Here is a 13267-nt window from a genome sequence, read left to right on the forward strand (position 1 = left end):
GCTCGCATATTCTAGTTATAAGCTCAGTAGATACCACCTTTCACATAGAATAATTTTACTATTTTGACCCAAATGGCACCCCTTTCCCCCATTCTCTGTGGTTTAAAGGCAGGCTCATCACGCTCCACGGAGTAATACGTTTCCTCCAGGTTCTGGAAACTTTCAGTTACAAGGCTGGGGAAGAGACTCTCACATGTGGTTTTAAAAATTCCTTCTATAGTTGTGTTCACATTGTTCTCTCTCCTTCTCAAAGGCTAAAATTAGGATACAAAGTAGCAAGGACACCTACACAAAATGTTACTTTACAAAATAATGGAAAACATATAATACTAGGACGTTCTTTCTCCTTAATTCTCCTCTGATTTCATTACCTCTTTTTGATACACCTTCAAGAATATAAGTAACGTAATTTCATTTACACAAATTTGGTAGCTTAGGGTAGCATTCGACATACCCAATTTTAACTTCCACTCTGGTATCTGGACTTCACGTAAAATCCCTCCCCAGTCACAGCAGAGAACTGGATGTCTCAAGAGGTGGTGATCCCCTTGGTTTAAATACACACACGAGATGGGACGAGCATCCATCCCTATGGACTGTCTTTCTCATTCTGCTAAGCAGAGAGGGAGTTTAAGGCACCTAGACTATGCTCTTACCTTAAGCTAGATAAGACAAATCCTAACTATGTTACGCACATGGATGTATTATTTTAACAGCTATTTAACAATCTCCCATGCAATTAGTATAACCTGATTGGATCAAATTAACTACATTAATTCGCACACCTTTCTCTAATTATACAGCATCCAAATTACATATTTCGGTACACATCTTCCAATTAAATATAGCCTAAAACATGTAAGCATTAGTCATACTTCATATAAGCAAATACTGTAGACAAAAAAAGGTATCTCTTTACATACTTGGACTTTGATAATTTTGCTTCTGAAGTTGTTTAATACCACGATAACATCTGTCAGGTCAGCTTCAGAATCCGTTCCTTCATGGCTGTGAGGAAAAAAAAAACCCCATGCCATTAAAACAGGCATTATTACTCGTGTTTAATTAGAGTATAAGGTTTAGGATTGCTGAAATTTATAGATACAAAGTTTCTTCACTTGCACCTAATTATACCTTAACTTCAGAAACTTTCTCAGTTTTATCCATCACTAGACATTGTCCACAGTGGAAGCCCTCACTTTTTAATTTGGATTTTCACAGGAAATTCTACCAACCAATGAAAAAAATGCAGCAACCTTGAGCCGAATACTTAATTATGTATTATATGGGTATGTATTATATTCAAATATTAAACTACATTTTATTTTTCAAATACGGAGTACACCTTAGAAATTGCCGTGTGACGGCATTAAATGTACTTTTAAAATAAATCCGCTTTAAGAAGCCTAGGGAAAGCTTCACCACAGTGCTGAGATAGTAAAGAATGGCTTTCAACTGGCTGGCTTTGGTAACTGAACCCCTGCAGACACGGCTGGGCAAGGCACCACATGAACATCTGCCCTACTGAACATCGGGTTCAAGCCTTTCAGGCATCTCAAAACTGTACCGCAGTCCACTGAGTAACTAGTATGAAAAATGTTGCTGTCACCCCATGATACAGCATAGTAACATAATTCTCAAATTTTATAGCCTTTATATTTATATATGTGTATATATATATACAGCCCATATATTTTTCCATCAATCCATTCTGTCTTTTAACAGCATTATTGGTTTCCTCTTGCTAAGGCTGCACATACAAAAAATGGTTTAAGAAAGTAATCTGCTGCCCCTTAGGCTTGATTTTATTTTTTTTTTTTGCCTAGAAAACAGAAATATTTAAACCTTGTTTCAATCTGTTTCATTCTACCTATCTGAAAACATCAGCTTTTTATATAGTTATCTGAATTTTCTATTTAATACCTTTCTGTAAAAAGTGCCCATGATTACTAAGTTTCATAGAGATGGCCGATTGTTGCACGAATCAAGGTTCAGGGTTATCTTGACTTTTCTACTCTCTGGTTTAGTTTCATTTTCACACTTTTAAAATACTGCATGTATGAACACTCAGCCAAGGACTGTCTTTTTATCACAGGGATGTACAGTACTCAACATAAAAGGGCACAGATCTCCATTTCAAATAAAGTGTGTCATTAAAAAGCTCTAAAATAGTAAAACTAGAGCCAAACACAACTGCTGACAGCAAAAAGCTGGCACAGCATTCCCATTTTTGCCCTCAGTTTTTACACAATCAAAATTTTCTGTTATTCACTCAGTTACCTCAAAATCTCTATGTTAGGAATTCCGTAGCTAGCTCTGCAGCTCTGCTGATGAAGACGATTTTCCAAAGTCTCTACAATATTCTCAAAGTGTTTAGTTTGGCTTTAAATTTAATAACATTGCTTTGTCTCCCTAAATCCCTTCTCTCGATCCCTCACTGGCATCTCCATCTTTAATGAGTGCCAGTTGTTTTTACTCTGCACGGCATTCTGTTTGATGCATTTCTGTCCCAGTATGAACAAGGCACTGAAAATAAGAGTTACCTTGGACACTTAATGTTGGTCTCAAGATACAGTTTATCTGTTTCTCCATTCACATCTTTATATACTTCCTATTATTACTTCTTTTCCTGACAGAGTACTTCATTTCAACTCCTAGTCACTCAACTATGTGCTACTTACTGACTAGGAGAGTCACTCGTTTTTAGGTAGGTATCTCTCTGAAAGAAAATGAAGTCCATCATCTGTTCTCTAATTTTAAATCAACGTGCTGAATCTTATACAGGACCTCTTGTCTTCTCTCTGTTCATATGATATTCAGCATGTTGTAATTTATTCATGTAACAGATACACATTGCACATGAGCGATCATTTGAATAAGGTTTTGATTGTGACCTGGGGTTTGGAAGAACTGGGATCATGATTTATAAACTCCCTTAACAAAATGAACACGGATTTTGTGTTTTGTCCAAAAGATGCTGAATGCTGTTAGTGTAACGTAGTTTGTAAACTCACTGAAAGTAGGCACAACTTCCATTTTAAACGCAAGCAAAATGTCTTGCATACTGACAACACTATTAAATATTTAACAGTAACTACTTCATTGTTATACAATTGTTATATGAAACTAAACATGTCAAGCAGACTATTTATGTCACAGCTTTAAAATGTTTCAAAACACCTATGTACTTTAAATATAAATATAAACAAATATCAATATAATATAAATTATAATTTTCCATACGGAGAACAAAAGCACTCAAGTTCAACAAATGGAGACCCTTTAAGAATCTCAAAACAAAAAAAATCCTCCTTGCCCGAATTATAAAAGATACAACTTTCAGTTAAGCAGTCTGCATACCATCACAATATAATGAATTATATCTACCTGCATTTTTTAAAAATGGAATATTCAGCAGGAGCTTATATATCTTTAGATGTATATTATTTTCTGAAGTCTCATCTTGCAATACCTGTTTTCCTACCAACATCATAGAATCAAAGTTCCAATAACAAGCAGTGCTCAGACTGTTGCTGAGCATATCAATTTTCATCTTCCTAATATTCATAGCAATTTACTAACAGCAAATTGATTTACAAGTATGACTGCTTCAAAATAATGATCCTTTTTAGAAGCAGTGTTTGGCGGGGGGGGAGAAGCTTATTTCAAAAGCTGTGTATTTACATAAAGTAAAAATAAATTATTTGCATGTGTATTAGATGTTACTATGAGAAAAGCAAATAAGCACTGAGGTGTAGAACACGCTGTAACTTCAAAATCCTGTATTTCTCCTAAGATTCCTACAGGCCTGTGCTTCAAAGAAAACAGGTCATCTCTCAGTTCAACAGGAGAGGATATGATTAGTATACGAGGATGGTGAATGTACTGCAATACCTTTTGGCAAAATTCCACCCTGTCACATAGTTGCTTGAGTTCTGATAGCAGTTTGATACTATCAATAAGTAAGAGTAATATCAAAGATCCTGGTACGGCCTCCCAAACATACTTCAGCTGTTGTACTCTAAGCCTACGGCTTGTAATAATTCAATGAAATAAACAGTATTGTTTAGATTCCTCATCAAGTATTAATTTTACATAACTTAGCTGAGCTCAATTAAGCTCATTTGTATTACTCTTATGGAAAAATAAATCAGTAATCTTAAATGGCAGAAGATTTAAGTTTTCTTTGATCTAGCCCAGAATCTCGAGTGGTTTTGTTTCATTTTTTAATTCAACTACAGCTCATTACATTATTTTTTTAAGACCATGATATCTTTCATAAATCACTTTATATATATCTTAAGAACTGAACGTTAAATCCGACAAATAACTACAGCTGGTGGAGATTAAGTGAACTTCTTAAGATAAAGACCATGTTTTTCTGCTTTTTCAACAGATCGTGAGTGGTTTCTGGAAAAAAATAAATTGAAAATCGCAAACAAATAGAATGAACCTAATATTCCGTTACCATTTCTTCCAGTAACACTGAAATTGATTCATTAACTAAATATTCAAAAAAGCAAAGATGTTCATCAGTTTTTTCATTTTTTAATAGTAGCGATGACTAAGCATCATATGGAACTATGTGTTCCTGAACTCCAAGTAATAGTAAGTATTTTATAAGAAATAGACTTATTTCAGCCCACAGAATTAAAGGGGAGGGAGGAAAGAAGGAAGAACTGAAGCTGAAATGAAACAATCCTGTTCCTCTAGAAGGGGTCGGATCCAATGCTTCAAGAGGAGGCCCTCATATGCTAGAGATCTATGCTCTTACATAAAACATGAGAAAAAGATGATTCTTCCAACAAACAGTTGGAATGATGGGTAGCATGCGCTCCTCATTTGAAAACTGACCATGGAAATTACAGAGCCATGTAGGTGGCAATTAAATGCCAGTTACTGGAGTACAACGTGACTTCTTTTCATGCGCAGGGGTTTCTCCCAAGAGAGGGAAACGTGGCGCAGTCAACATGCAGCCAGGGTACAGAACTGAAGGGTGCTTCTACATCCTAAGGTGAAGGTGTAACCACAGTGATTCTTGGATGACTTGGACAACTAAGAAACACTCAGAATTAATTGAAGAAAAAAGCCTAGAACTGACATTAATATAATGCTCTTGCTAAAACAAGATGCCGCCCTCAATAACACTGCATTCAGAGGCATCCTCAGGGCTCAAAAAAAATAATGAGATGGAAATTCATGGCACTTCCTCTAGTTGATCAAGACGCTGCCGGAGAGCTAGCAATGCTCCAGCGGACATGTTCTTGGAATTACACGTTAAGTATGTTGGGAATGCCCAAATATTAATCAGCAAAGCCATGAGTGACATTTCTACAGAATTTGGTGCAAGCAGTTGCATGATAATGCTAACCATGCTTGGAACTGACAGGACAAGCATCTGGAAGCTGCGTAGCTGCACAGTAAGAGACTTTGCTAGCATCAAGCCTAGCTGAGCAGCTTAGGCTTATTATGCATTAACATATCCAAATATCTTCAAGAACACATGGAGCAATCAAACAAGAACTTAGGCTAATCAGGAAATAAGGTATCTCTTACAAACTTTACATCTTTCTTTGCTTCTTGTTCAATTTTTTTCGCTTTATTTTTGCTCATTTTCCTTCAGTACTGTCTGATCTTTCCAAAATATGTACACTTTCAGATTTATTCATGTTTCCAAAAGATGGATTAATACTTACGAAAAAACCTGATAAATGTCTTCAGATCTTCCTTTACGCAATCTCAGTGTCCAAGCACCTGGATTTGCTTTCAGCTGAAAATACCCCTAAGAAAAAAAGGAAAGACAGTCACTTGTTCCATCAGCATTTCAGAATCAACCATGTATGCTTACAAACATCAATTATCCAACATTTGGTACCGCAGACAGGGTTAGTAGCCATTAACTACTGTCAAACCAGCACTGAAAGTAATATGGCAGTGACGCAATCAAGGATCACCTTTCCTGTATGTCCATATTAATGCCTTTCAGTGCTCCATTTGTTTCTAGCTCCACCTAGAACAGCAAGTGACTGAGTAGGAAAGAAATAAATTATTAAACTGACCCTAAACTGAAAGGCTTTTTTGAAACCTACAATTTTTGTCTGGAACAGCTTTCCAAGTCAACACAGCTCCTTCCCAATTTAGGAACACTGCATACAGCTATCGCTATGTGAAAGCCAGATGAAGCAAGCTTTGGAATGTGAAGAATCATTAAAAATTTCATCATGTGGAACATCTACTGTTGAGATCGCATTTGGTATTTGTGTAAAAATCAAAGATTCACAGTTTATTAATCATTTTATTCTTTGTGATACAAAGAACAGCAGATAGGTAACAGATCTTATTTATCAAAATCCTTCCCTACCAAATGACCTTAGCCAATAGAATATAAATCTTTCATTTTGGAAATAACAAGATTTTCTGCTCTACAGACTGCTAAAATGAAAAATAATTACTTTAGATGACCAGAGGAATTCTCAGATGTGGATTTGTCCTACAGAGGCTTTAAGCGCTTGACTGAAGTATCTAAAATAGGAGCCTTCTTTTGCCTGGATCATTGTGTGACAAAAATGGTTATTTTAATCAGAACATGATTCATACCTTACATTTGTCAGTGGAATCTCCATCTGAATATAACTACCTCCAACCATCTACTTAAGACAATTAGGCTCCCAGTTTAGGTATTTCAGATAAGAATCTAAAATTAGCCTATATCCAAACCTTTATTGGATCAGAAGAGGAGCGGAGGAAAGCTCAGCAAATTAGAATCATAGAATGTGTTGGGTTGGAAGGGACCTTTAAAGGTCATCCAGTCCAACCCTCCTGCAGGAAGCAGGGACATCTTTAACCAGATCAGGTTGCTCAGAGCCTCATCAAGCCTGGCCTTGAATGTCTCCAGGGATGGGGCCTCCACCACCTCTCTGGGCAACCTGTTCCAGTGTTTCACCATCCTCGTTATAAAGAGCTTCATCCTAATGTCTAATCTAAACCTACCCTGCTCTAGTTTAAAACCATTGCCAATTAGAGATACACATCTTTTGTAGATGGTCTTAACTCCAGGATACTCCTGTTACTTTTAGCATTACTAAGTTTGCAACACAGAGAAATGGACTTAACGAACAAGAAGCTCATGAAGAATTCTCATGAAGAGCGTGCAATTGTAATGACTATTTCTGTACTTAATACTTACCAGGTTGGCCATCACAATAGTATCAACCATGACAGGATTATTCTTTGTGCCCAGAGTGAACTGTAACCCTCGAGGAGGTTGTCCAGTTGTCACATCAAAGCAGTGTCCTTCAAGCAATATATATTCTAGTTCATATTCTGCTATAACTGTCCCTTTTATCTATGGAAGGAAGATTTCCTCAATAAATTACGTCATTTAACTATGTGGGAAAGGCAACATGTTGCAATGACAAATATGTTGCATAGGATTTACCTCAACTAAATTCAACTGTCAAACAAGAGAGAAAGGTCCTTCCAGAAGGAATTTCACTGAATTTTAAAATAGGTATCCAAGGTAAAGAGGATGAGTCTCTGTGTGGAGGGACCTTCTCTCCACTGACCATTGATGAAGCTGAGGCATCCCAGCTTTGGTAAGGTAAATCCCAACCTTCATTTTCACAATACACCTTCCAAATACACAGCTTTGGTCTATCAAACACCCTCAATATTTTGAGTAAGTTTCATGACCGAAATGAATCTAGTGACTTTGAAGCTGATGGATTAAAAATAATTTTAAAATTGTGAACTAAAAAAGGTCAAATATATTTTAATAGATATTAATAAACAGCCATCTGTTCATGTTTATTTGAAGATTTACCTAGGTTAAACCTATTACTACCAAAAACATATAAAAAGAATAAAAGAGAAATAGAAAGCTAACACACAGAATCCCTTAATTGCTTTATTTTTATCTAAAAAAATAGTATTCCTGTAAACATTATAAAGCTCAACGTAGCAGATAAATTGCTTTCACTTGTACTCTGAATTCTGAATTTTTCTGTTTCATTGCTTTTTTTTTAAATTAAGAGAAAACGTAAAAAAAGATGATGAAAATATAAGTGGTAAAATGCTGACTAAATAATCAATTACCACAGAAAATATTTCCAGAAACAGACACACAAAAAAACCTCACAGTATTTCCATTTCCCTTGAGGTAGAAAACTTGTCCAACACAAGTTTTATACTGTTTACAAACTATTACTTACATCCTGTAAATGAATGTTATCGAGATCACAGGAACTGTTTACTGCTTCAACCAACCAGCTTTCAGGAGTGTTCATATTTAGAGTTAAAAGAGGTGATTCTGGCAATTCCAGGAATTTTGCCACTGGTTCAGAAGGAAGGTGCTTGTTGATCCCATAAGTTAATTCTGGTTCCAGAACAAAACGATAGAAGCTGTTGAAAAAGTGTTTTTAAAAAAACCCGTAAGTTTACTGACATATGAAGGTCCAAACATGAAGTTCTTCTAAAATACTAAAATATAATGAATGTTTTCCAAATTATTGATGTTTGGAGGCACGGCAGCTCCCTATTCTTTTGGAATACTGTCAGACAACACCTTTATTCTTTTGCAATACGTCAGACAATTTGATACGCTGTATCATATCAAATGGGCTGGTAGATGAACACAGATCTATTCCCTTTTGAAAATTTTTTGCTGTGAAAGTGCCTAGTTTCCAGTAACATTCTAAACAGCTGGCAAGATGAATACCCGAGAGGTGGATCTCAACATCTTGACTGTGAACCGCCTTGAATTCTCAGAATCTGTATCACTAAACTAAGCAGCAGGACTAACGTCTGCTAGAAGAAAAGAGTCTTTGGGAACAGCTCTTGACACTAGCAGCAGCAAAAGACAGAGCAGAGGAAAGGAGGGTCCTTCTATTCCTCTGCAGCTCTTACCTCATTTATTCCACAAGTAAAAGTTCCTTGCAACAACAAAATAACGATGATTTTCTTCCTTCCTCTACTGATACTCAACAAAATGAGAAGAATCAGTACAGAGAAAGAAGAGCACTAAAGACGCAGAGTGAAAGAAGCAAGCAATGAGTGCTTCATACAGGGGCACTTGTATGAAGTAATTAAATGTTACTAAGAAAAGTAAAAAGGTAAGAACATCTGTACCCATCAGGAGGAATACAGTTTTCCCCACAAAGTATTTGGGTTGGTATGCAGATGCATTTCGTATTAAACCACTACTGCAAGCAAAATACAACCTTTACGCAGGGTAGATGTCAGGACACTTTTTGCTCTCACCTCTCCCAAGCACAGGGAAAGAACCAGGCACTAACACCTGCAGAGTGCCTAAATTTAAAAGCGATCATGAAAGCGTTCACCCAAGATCACTCAGAAGACTGATGAGATTAAGACACTCTTTTGCGGTATAAGAGACGAGTTCAATTCCTCTCAAACCGAATAGAAACTAAGGACTTCTGTTTTGTGAGGAAGTGATTAACTAGTCTGGTGGCTAAAGGGCAGGCAATACCAGCAGCCTCTCTCGTAACAAGATTGTATGTAAAATACCTGCCAAAGGGATGGCAGTGCTTAAACATTTCTCTTAGAGGGACTGGAATCCTCTCTGGGGAATTCACTTCAGTGTAACTGTTTGTAACTGAGTTAGTGAACCCTGGTCTTTACAGACAGTTAAAAGAAATGACAATTTAAGGCAGGTACTTTTAGGATATAATATTCTTAATGAATTATAACAAGATCTCAAATGCAGACTGGACATTTACTCAGATCGATTTAACTTTTAAAGTTAAGGGTACCTGTAAGAAGTGACCAAGTCAGGCAGACAATCTCCCCCTGCAACTTTTCAGAGGCACAAAAGGCTCTCCACTCATTTCGCTAAGGATTGTTTATGAGAGGTGCATTTGATGGACTACATCACTTCCCTGTGATCCCATGCTTGACACCACAGAATTAGAATTTTTCTCCAGACAAGTGCAAACTGCTCGGGTAACATTCAACTTACATTCAAAGAAACTAACGAATGCAACAAAAGAATTCAGAAACACAAGCCGCTGTTTATTTTTCAAGGGAATATACACTAAGGCTGTTTTTCCAAAACGAGCTAGATCATACACTTGTAAGAAAAGCTATAAACTACTTACCTCTTCAGTGGCACTTCTGACAGCTTAGACCTGCAGTTCAAAAACAACCTGAGTTTCACATTGATAATGTCTTTGAGCACCTACAGAAAAAAAAAAATCTCTAAAAAATAGTTCTTGGTAATCATCAAACTTTGAGTATAAGCCAAAGTTATCCTTGCCACATCCTGTCATTTCTCAAGCTTCAGTAGAAATCTCAAACATTTTAAAGTTCTAAATTTATCTGTATATTAAGGGATGTTGTCAGATATTCCAAATAAAGATTTGACCTTTTCTAAAACTGCATGAGTTAGCATATGATATTCTTGATAGTCAAAACGTTAATGTTTTCCCCTAGTGATGCAGTTTTTTAAAGAGCAGCTGTCCCCCTTTTCTAATACTTGAATCAATTACATTATCACCGTTCTTTTATTGTTTTCTAGAAGATTTTAATGCACTTGAAAGTCTGTAAATATAACGCATGCCTTTTATTCAATAACCAATCTTAATGACTTTCACTCTTATTAAAACAGTTGCATACAGTAAATTGTTGAATAAAGCTCAGAGAATTATTCTAATACTTAATTATTTGTTAATCTTCAATGGCAACAATAGAGTAATGATGTGTTAAACTTGAAAACATTCCAGTAAGTTAAAATATTTCTACTTCTTTCTCAGTTTCATCTATTCATTTCTAAAATACTAATTTTCTGGATGCTGTTATATAGGAACCATAATATTAGGACAGTATTTTTTCCTTATTTTTGTTAGCAATCAATTTTGTTTAAAGTTAACAAAGTTATGGATTTCTTTAAAGCCCTCAAAACCCCTTACCAAGTTATCTTTGCTTCTGTGTTTTCTGATCCAAAGTGCTTATTTGAAAGCATAAAGCAGCTGTGTCTACGTTTATAGATATTAGCAAATAAGATATTAAAGCTAAGTTAAAATACTGCTACCACTAAGACTAAAATCTAGAATTACTATAACAGCAAGCAAATTGGTAACAAAGCAAGACAATGGTCATCCTTAAATCTCTCTTATTATAACCATTTTTTTCCTCTTTCTTCAGTTCAACCCACGGCTATGCATATTCTTTACTATCTGCTACAACTTCACATAGTCCTAGGGACCTGTTCTGCTCCTCATTTCTCATTCTCATCCTTTTTGTCACATGAATACCACCACTGAAAAACTACTGAGCAAAGGATGACGACTAGGGAATGGTATAAGGGTGAGAACAAGTGAAGAGGCAGGAAATGAGAACCCAACAGCACTGGAAGCATAAGACGGGAAAGTATTATGTGACATGGGCTAAAGACCACCAAAAACCAAAACAGAGGTCAAAGTCACTCAAGAATCTATCATTCAAAAAAAACCCCCATTTGTAACCAGTGCTAGCTGGTCTCATCTACTAAAACATACCCAGAATTTTCAACATTAAAGAAAACAATTTCTCAAATAAAGATGCTGCACGCAAAGTGATGGGAATCTCTGTTGGACTTTATCTTCAAGCAAGACAAAAAACCCCCATCCATTAGTAAGAAGGATACTTCAGCGATCTGCATGGAGAGGTTGTTGTGTGTAGAATAAAATGATCTTGAAAAAGACTGAGGTACCATCTTCATTCATCAGCTGACCATGAAATTTAGTGTAGTATCATAGCCAAAAGAATAATGCAGTTCTTAATTAACATTTCAAAGGAATTTAATAGGAAATGACGGATAAGACAAGAATGCATTATCTCTGTGTTTTCCAACAATGCAAATTCTGGAATACTGTATCTGGTTCTGTTATTTAGGGCTGCTGGGGACACCAAAACCCAGGGCATTCAAGTGAACACATGAAAACAGGTTAGGAGACTGGAAAGCCTCTTCTATAGCAGGGTATTTGAAGAGTTCAGTCTGTTTACTTTAAATACGAAAATCCAAAGAAGAGCATGGAAATTTAGTTCAGGGAGTATTGTTCACACTGCAAAAAATAGGTGCGTTATTTCAGTTTACTATGATTGGAAATTATTTAAGAGCAAGTTTTATTTTGCATGTGCAGTCACTTTGCAAACCGCTTACTGTAAGTTACCACAACTCATCCGAAAAGCATTAACTAACCCATGAGTATTCAACCAATCACTTGGAATTGTCTGTGAACATCACCATAATACGAAGCATCTACACTGAAAACAAACTCTTTATAATAGAATCTTCAACAGAACAGGCAAAATGATACAGCATGGAGCTAAATAAAAATCTGCAATTCCAAGCCTGAGTTTAACAGTCAGGTTCATTAGCCACTGGAAAATCTCAGCAGTAGCTGTATTCAACTGCTTGATAATATTTTAATTAGCTTTAGATAAAAAAAAAAAAAAAAAAAAGAAGATTTTTACTTCAAATGTTAATTGATAAAAAGAAGTCCTATGACCAGTGTTATACAGGAAATCAGACTAATTATCAAAAGGGGCTCCTTCGGAGATTCCTGTCACTTTAGGGATGGCATAAGAGTTTCTCCCTGAAGACAGAAGAACCTAGAATAAAAGGCAGAAGATAATTGACAGGAAAAAAGAAAACGTTTGATTTTTCACTCCACATTTCTGAGTTCTTTGACAGTTACTGGAACAAGAAAAAAAAAAAAGAGTAGATGATCCTAAGGATTACATACTGCCAGGGCAAAGCAGTTAGGCTAGGGGACATGTAGTTTGTTCAAGTGCAACATGTATAACATTTCTGCAGCTTTGCTATCTTGTCTGGAAATATCTGATGCTGAAGTCCATGATAAAACTTTTTGAGAAAGGGAAAACAGGTTATATGGAAAGTTCTACCTGCCTCCCACTAGAGAGGATATAGAGCAGTTCTTATGATACAATCCAGTATATATTTTAAAAACAGATAAAGGCCTTGGCTCTGCTCTCATCCATGCTCTGACTCATACCTTGCCTCTGGCCTTAAATTCCCACTTTCTCAGAATAAGCAGTAAAGTTTAAATTACAGTTTACCAATAGCTGTTTCCACCTCCTCAATTTCAGTTCCATTTAATATGAGTAACTTTTTGTTTATATTAAAAAAAAAAAAGTTTTCTTTGAAGTGACTATAAAGTGACACAAAGTAATAAAGTAACATGCTTTCACCAGGGTAAAAAAAAATAAAAATATCACAATGTGGACATAATCACCATGGACTGGGGCA

General features: G+C 36.0%; 1 protein-coding gene across 3 annotated transcripts in view; it reads right to left on the bottom strand.

The window, feature by feature from the left end:
• UGGT2 (UDP-glucose glycoprotein glucosyltransferase 2) overlaps positions 1 to 13267 on the bottom strand; it is a 90517-nt gene that overhangs the window by 17134 nt on the left and 60116 nt on the right. For all 3 annotated transcript variants that reach the window (XM_063336471.1, XM_063336481.1, XM_063336491.1), the window contains 5 exons: positions 10116 to 10195; positions 8211 to 8400; positions 7187 to 7345; positions 5697 to 5782; positions 924 to 1008 (listed from right to left, as the gene is read on the bottom strand). In XM_063336471.1, the coding sequence (XP_063192541.1) occupies positions 924 to 1008; positions 5697 to 5782; positions 7187 to 7345; positions 8211 to 8400; positions 10116 to 10195 (600 nt within the window). The remainder of the gene's footprint in view (positions 1 to 923; positions 1009 to 5696; positions 5783 to 7186; positions 7346 to 8210; positions 8401 to 10115; positions 10196 to 13267) is intronic.

The sequence above is a fragment of the Chroicocephalus ridibundus genome, chromosome 1 (genome assembly GCF_963924245.1).
Source record: "Chroicocephalus ridibundus chromosome 1, bChrRid1.1, whole genome shotgun sequence".
Taxonomy (NCBI): domain Eukaryota; kingdom Metazoa; phylum Chordata; class Aves; order Charadriiformes; family Laridae; genus Chroicocephalus; species Chroicocephalus ridibundus.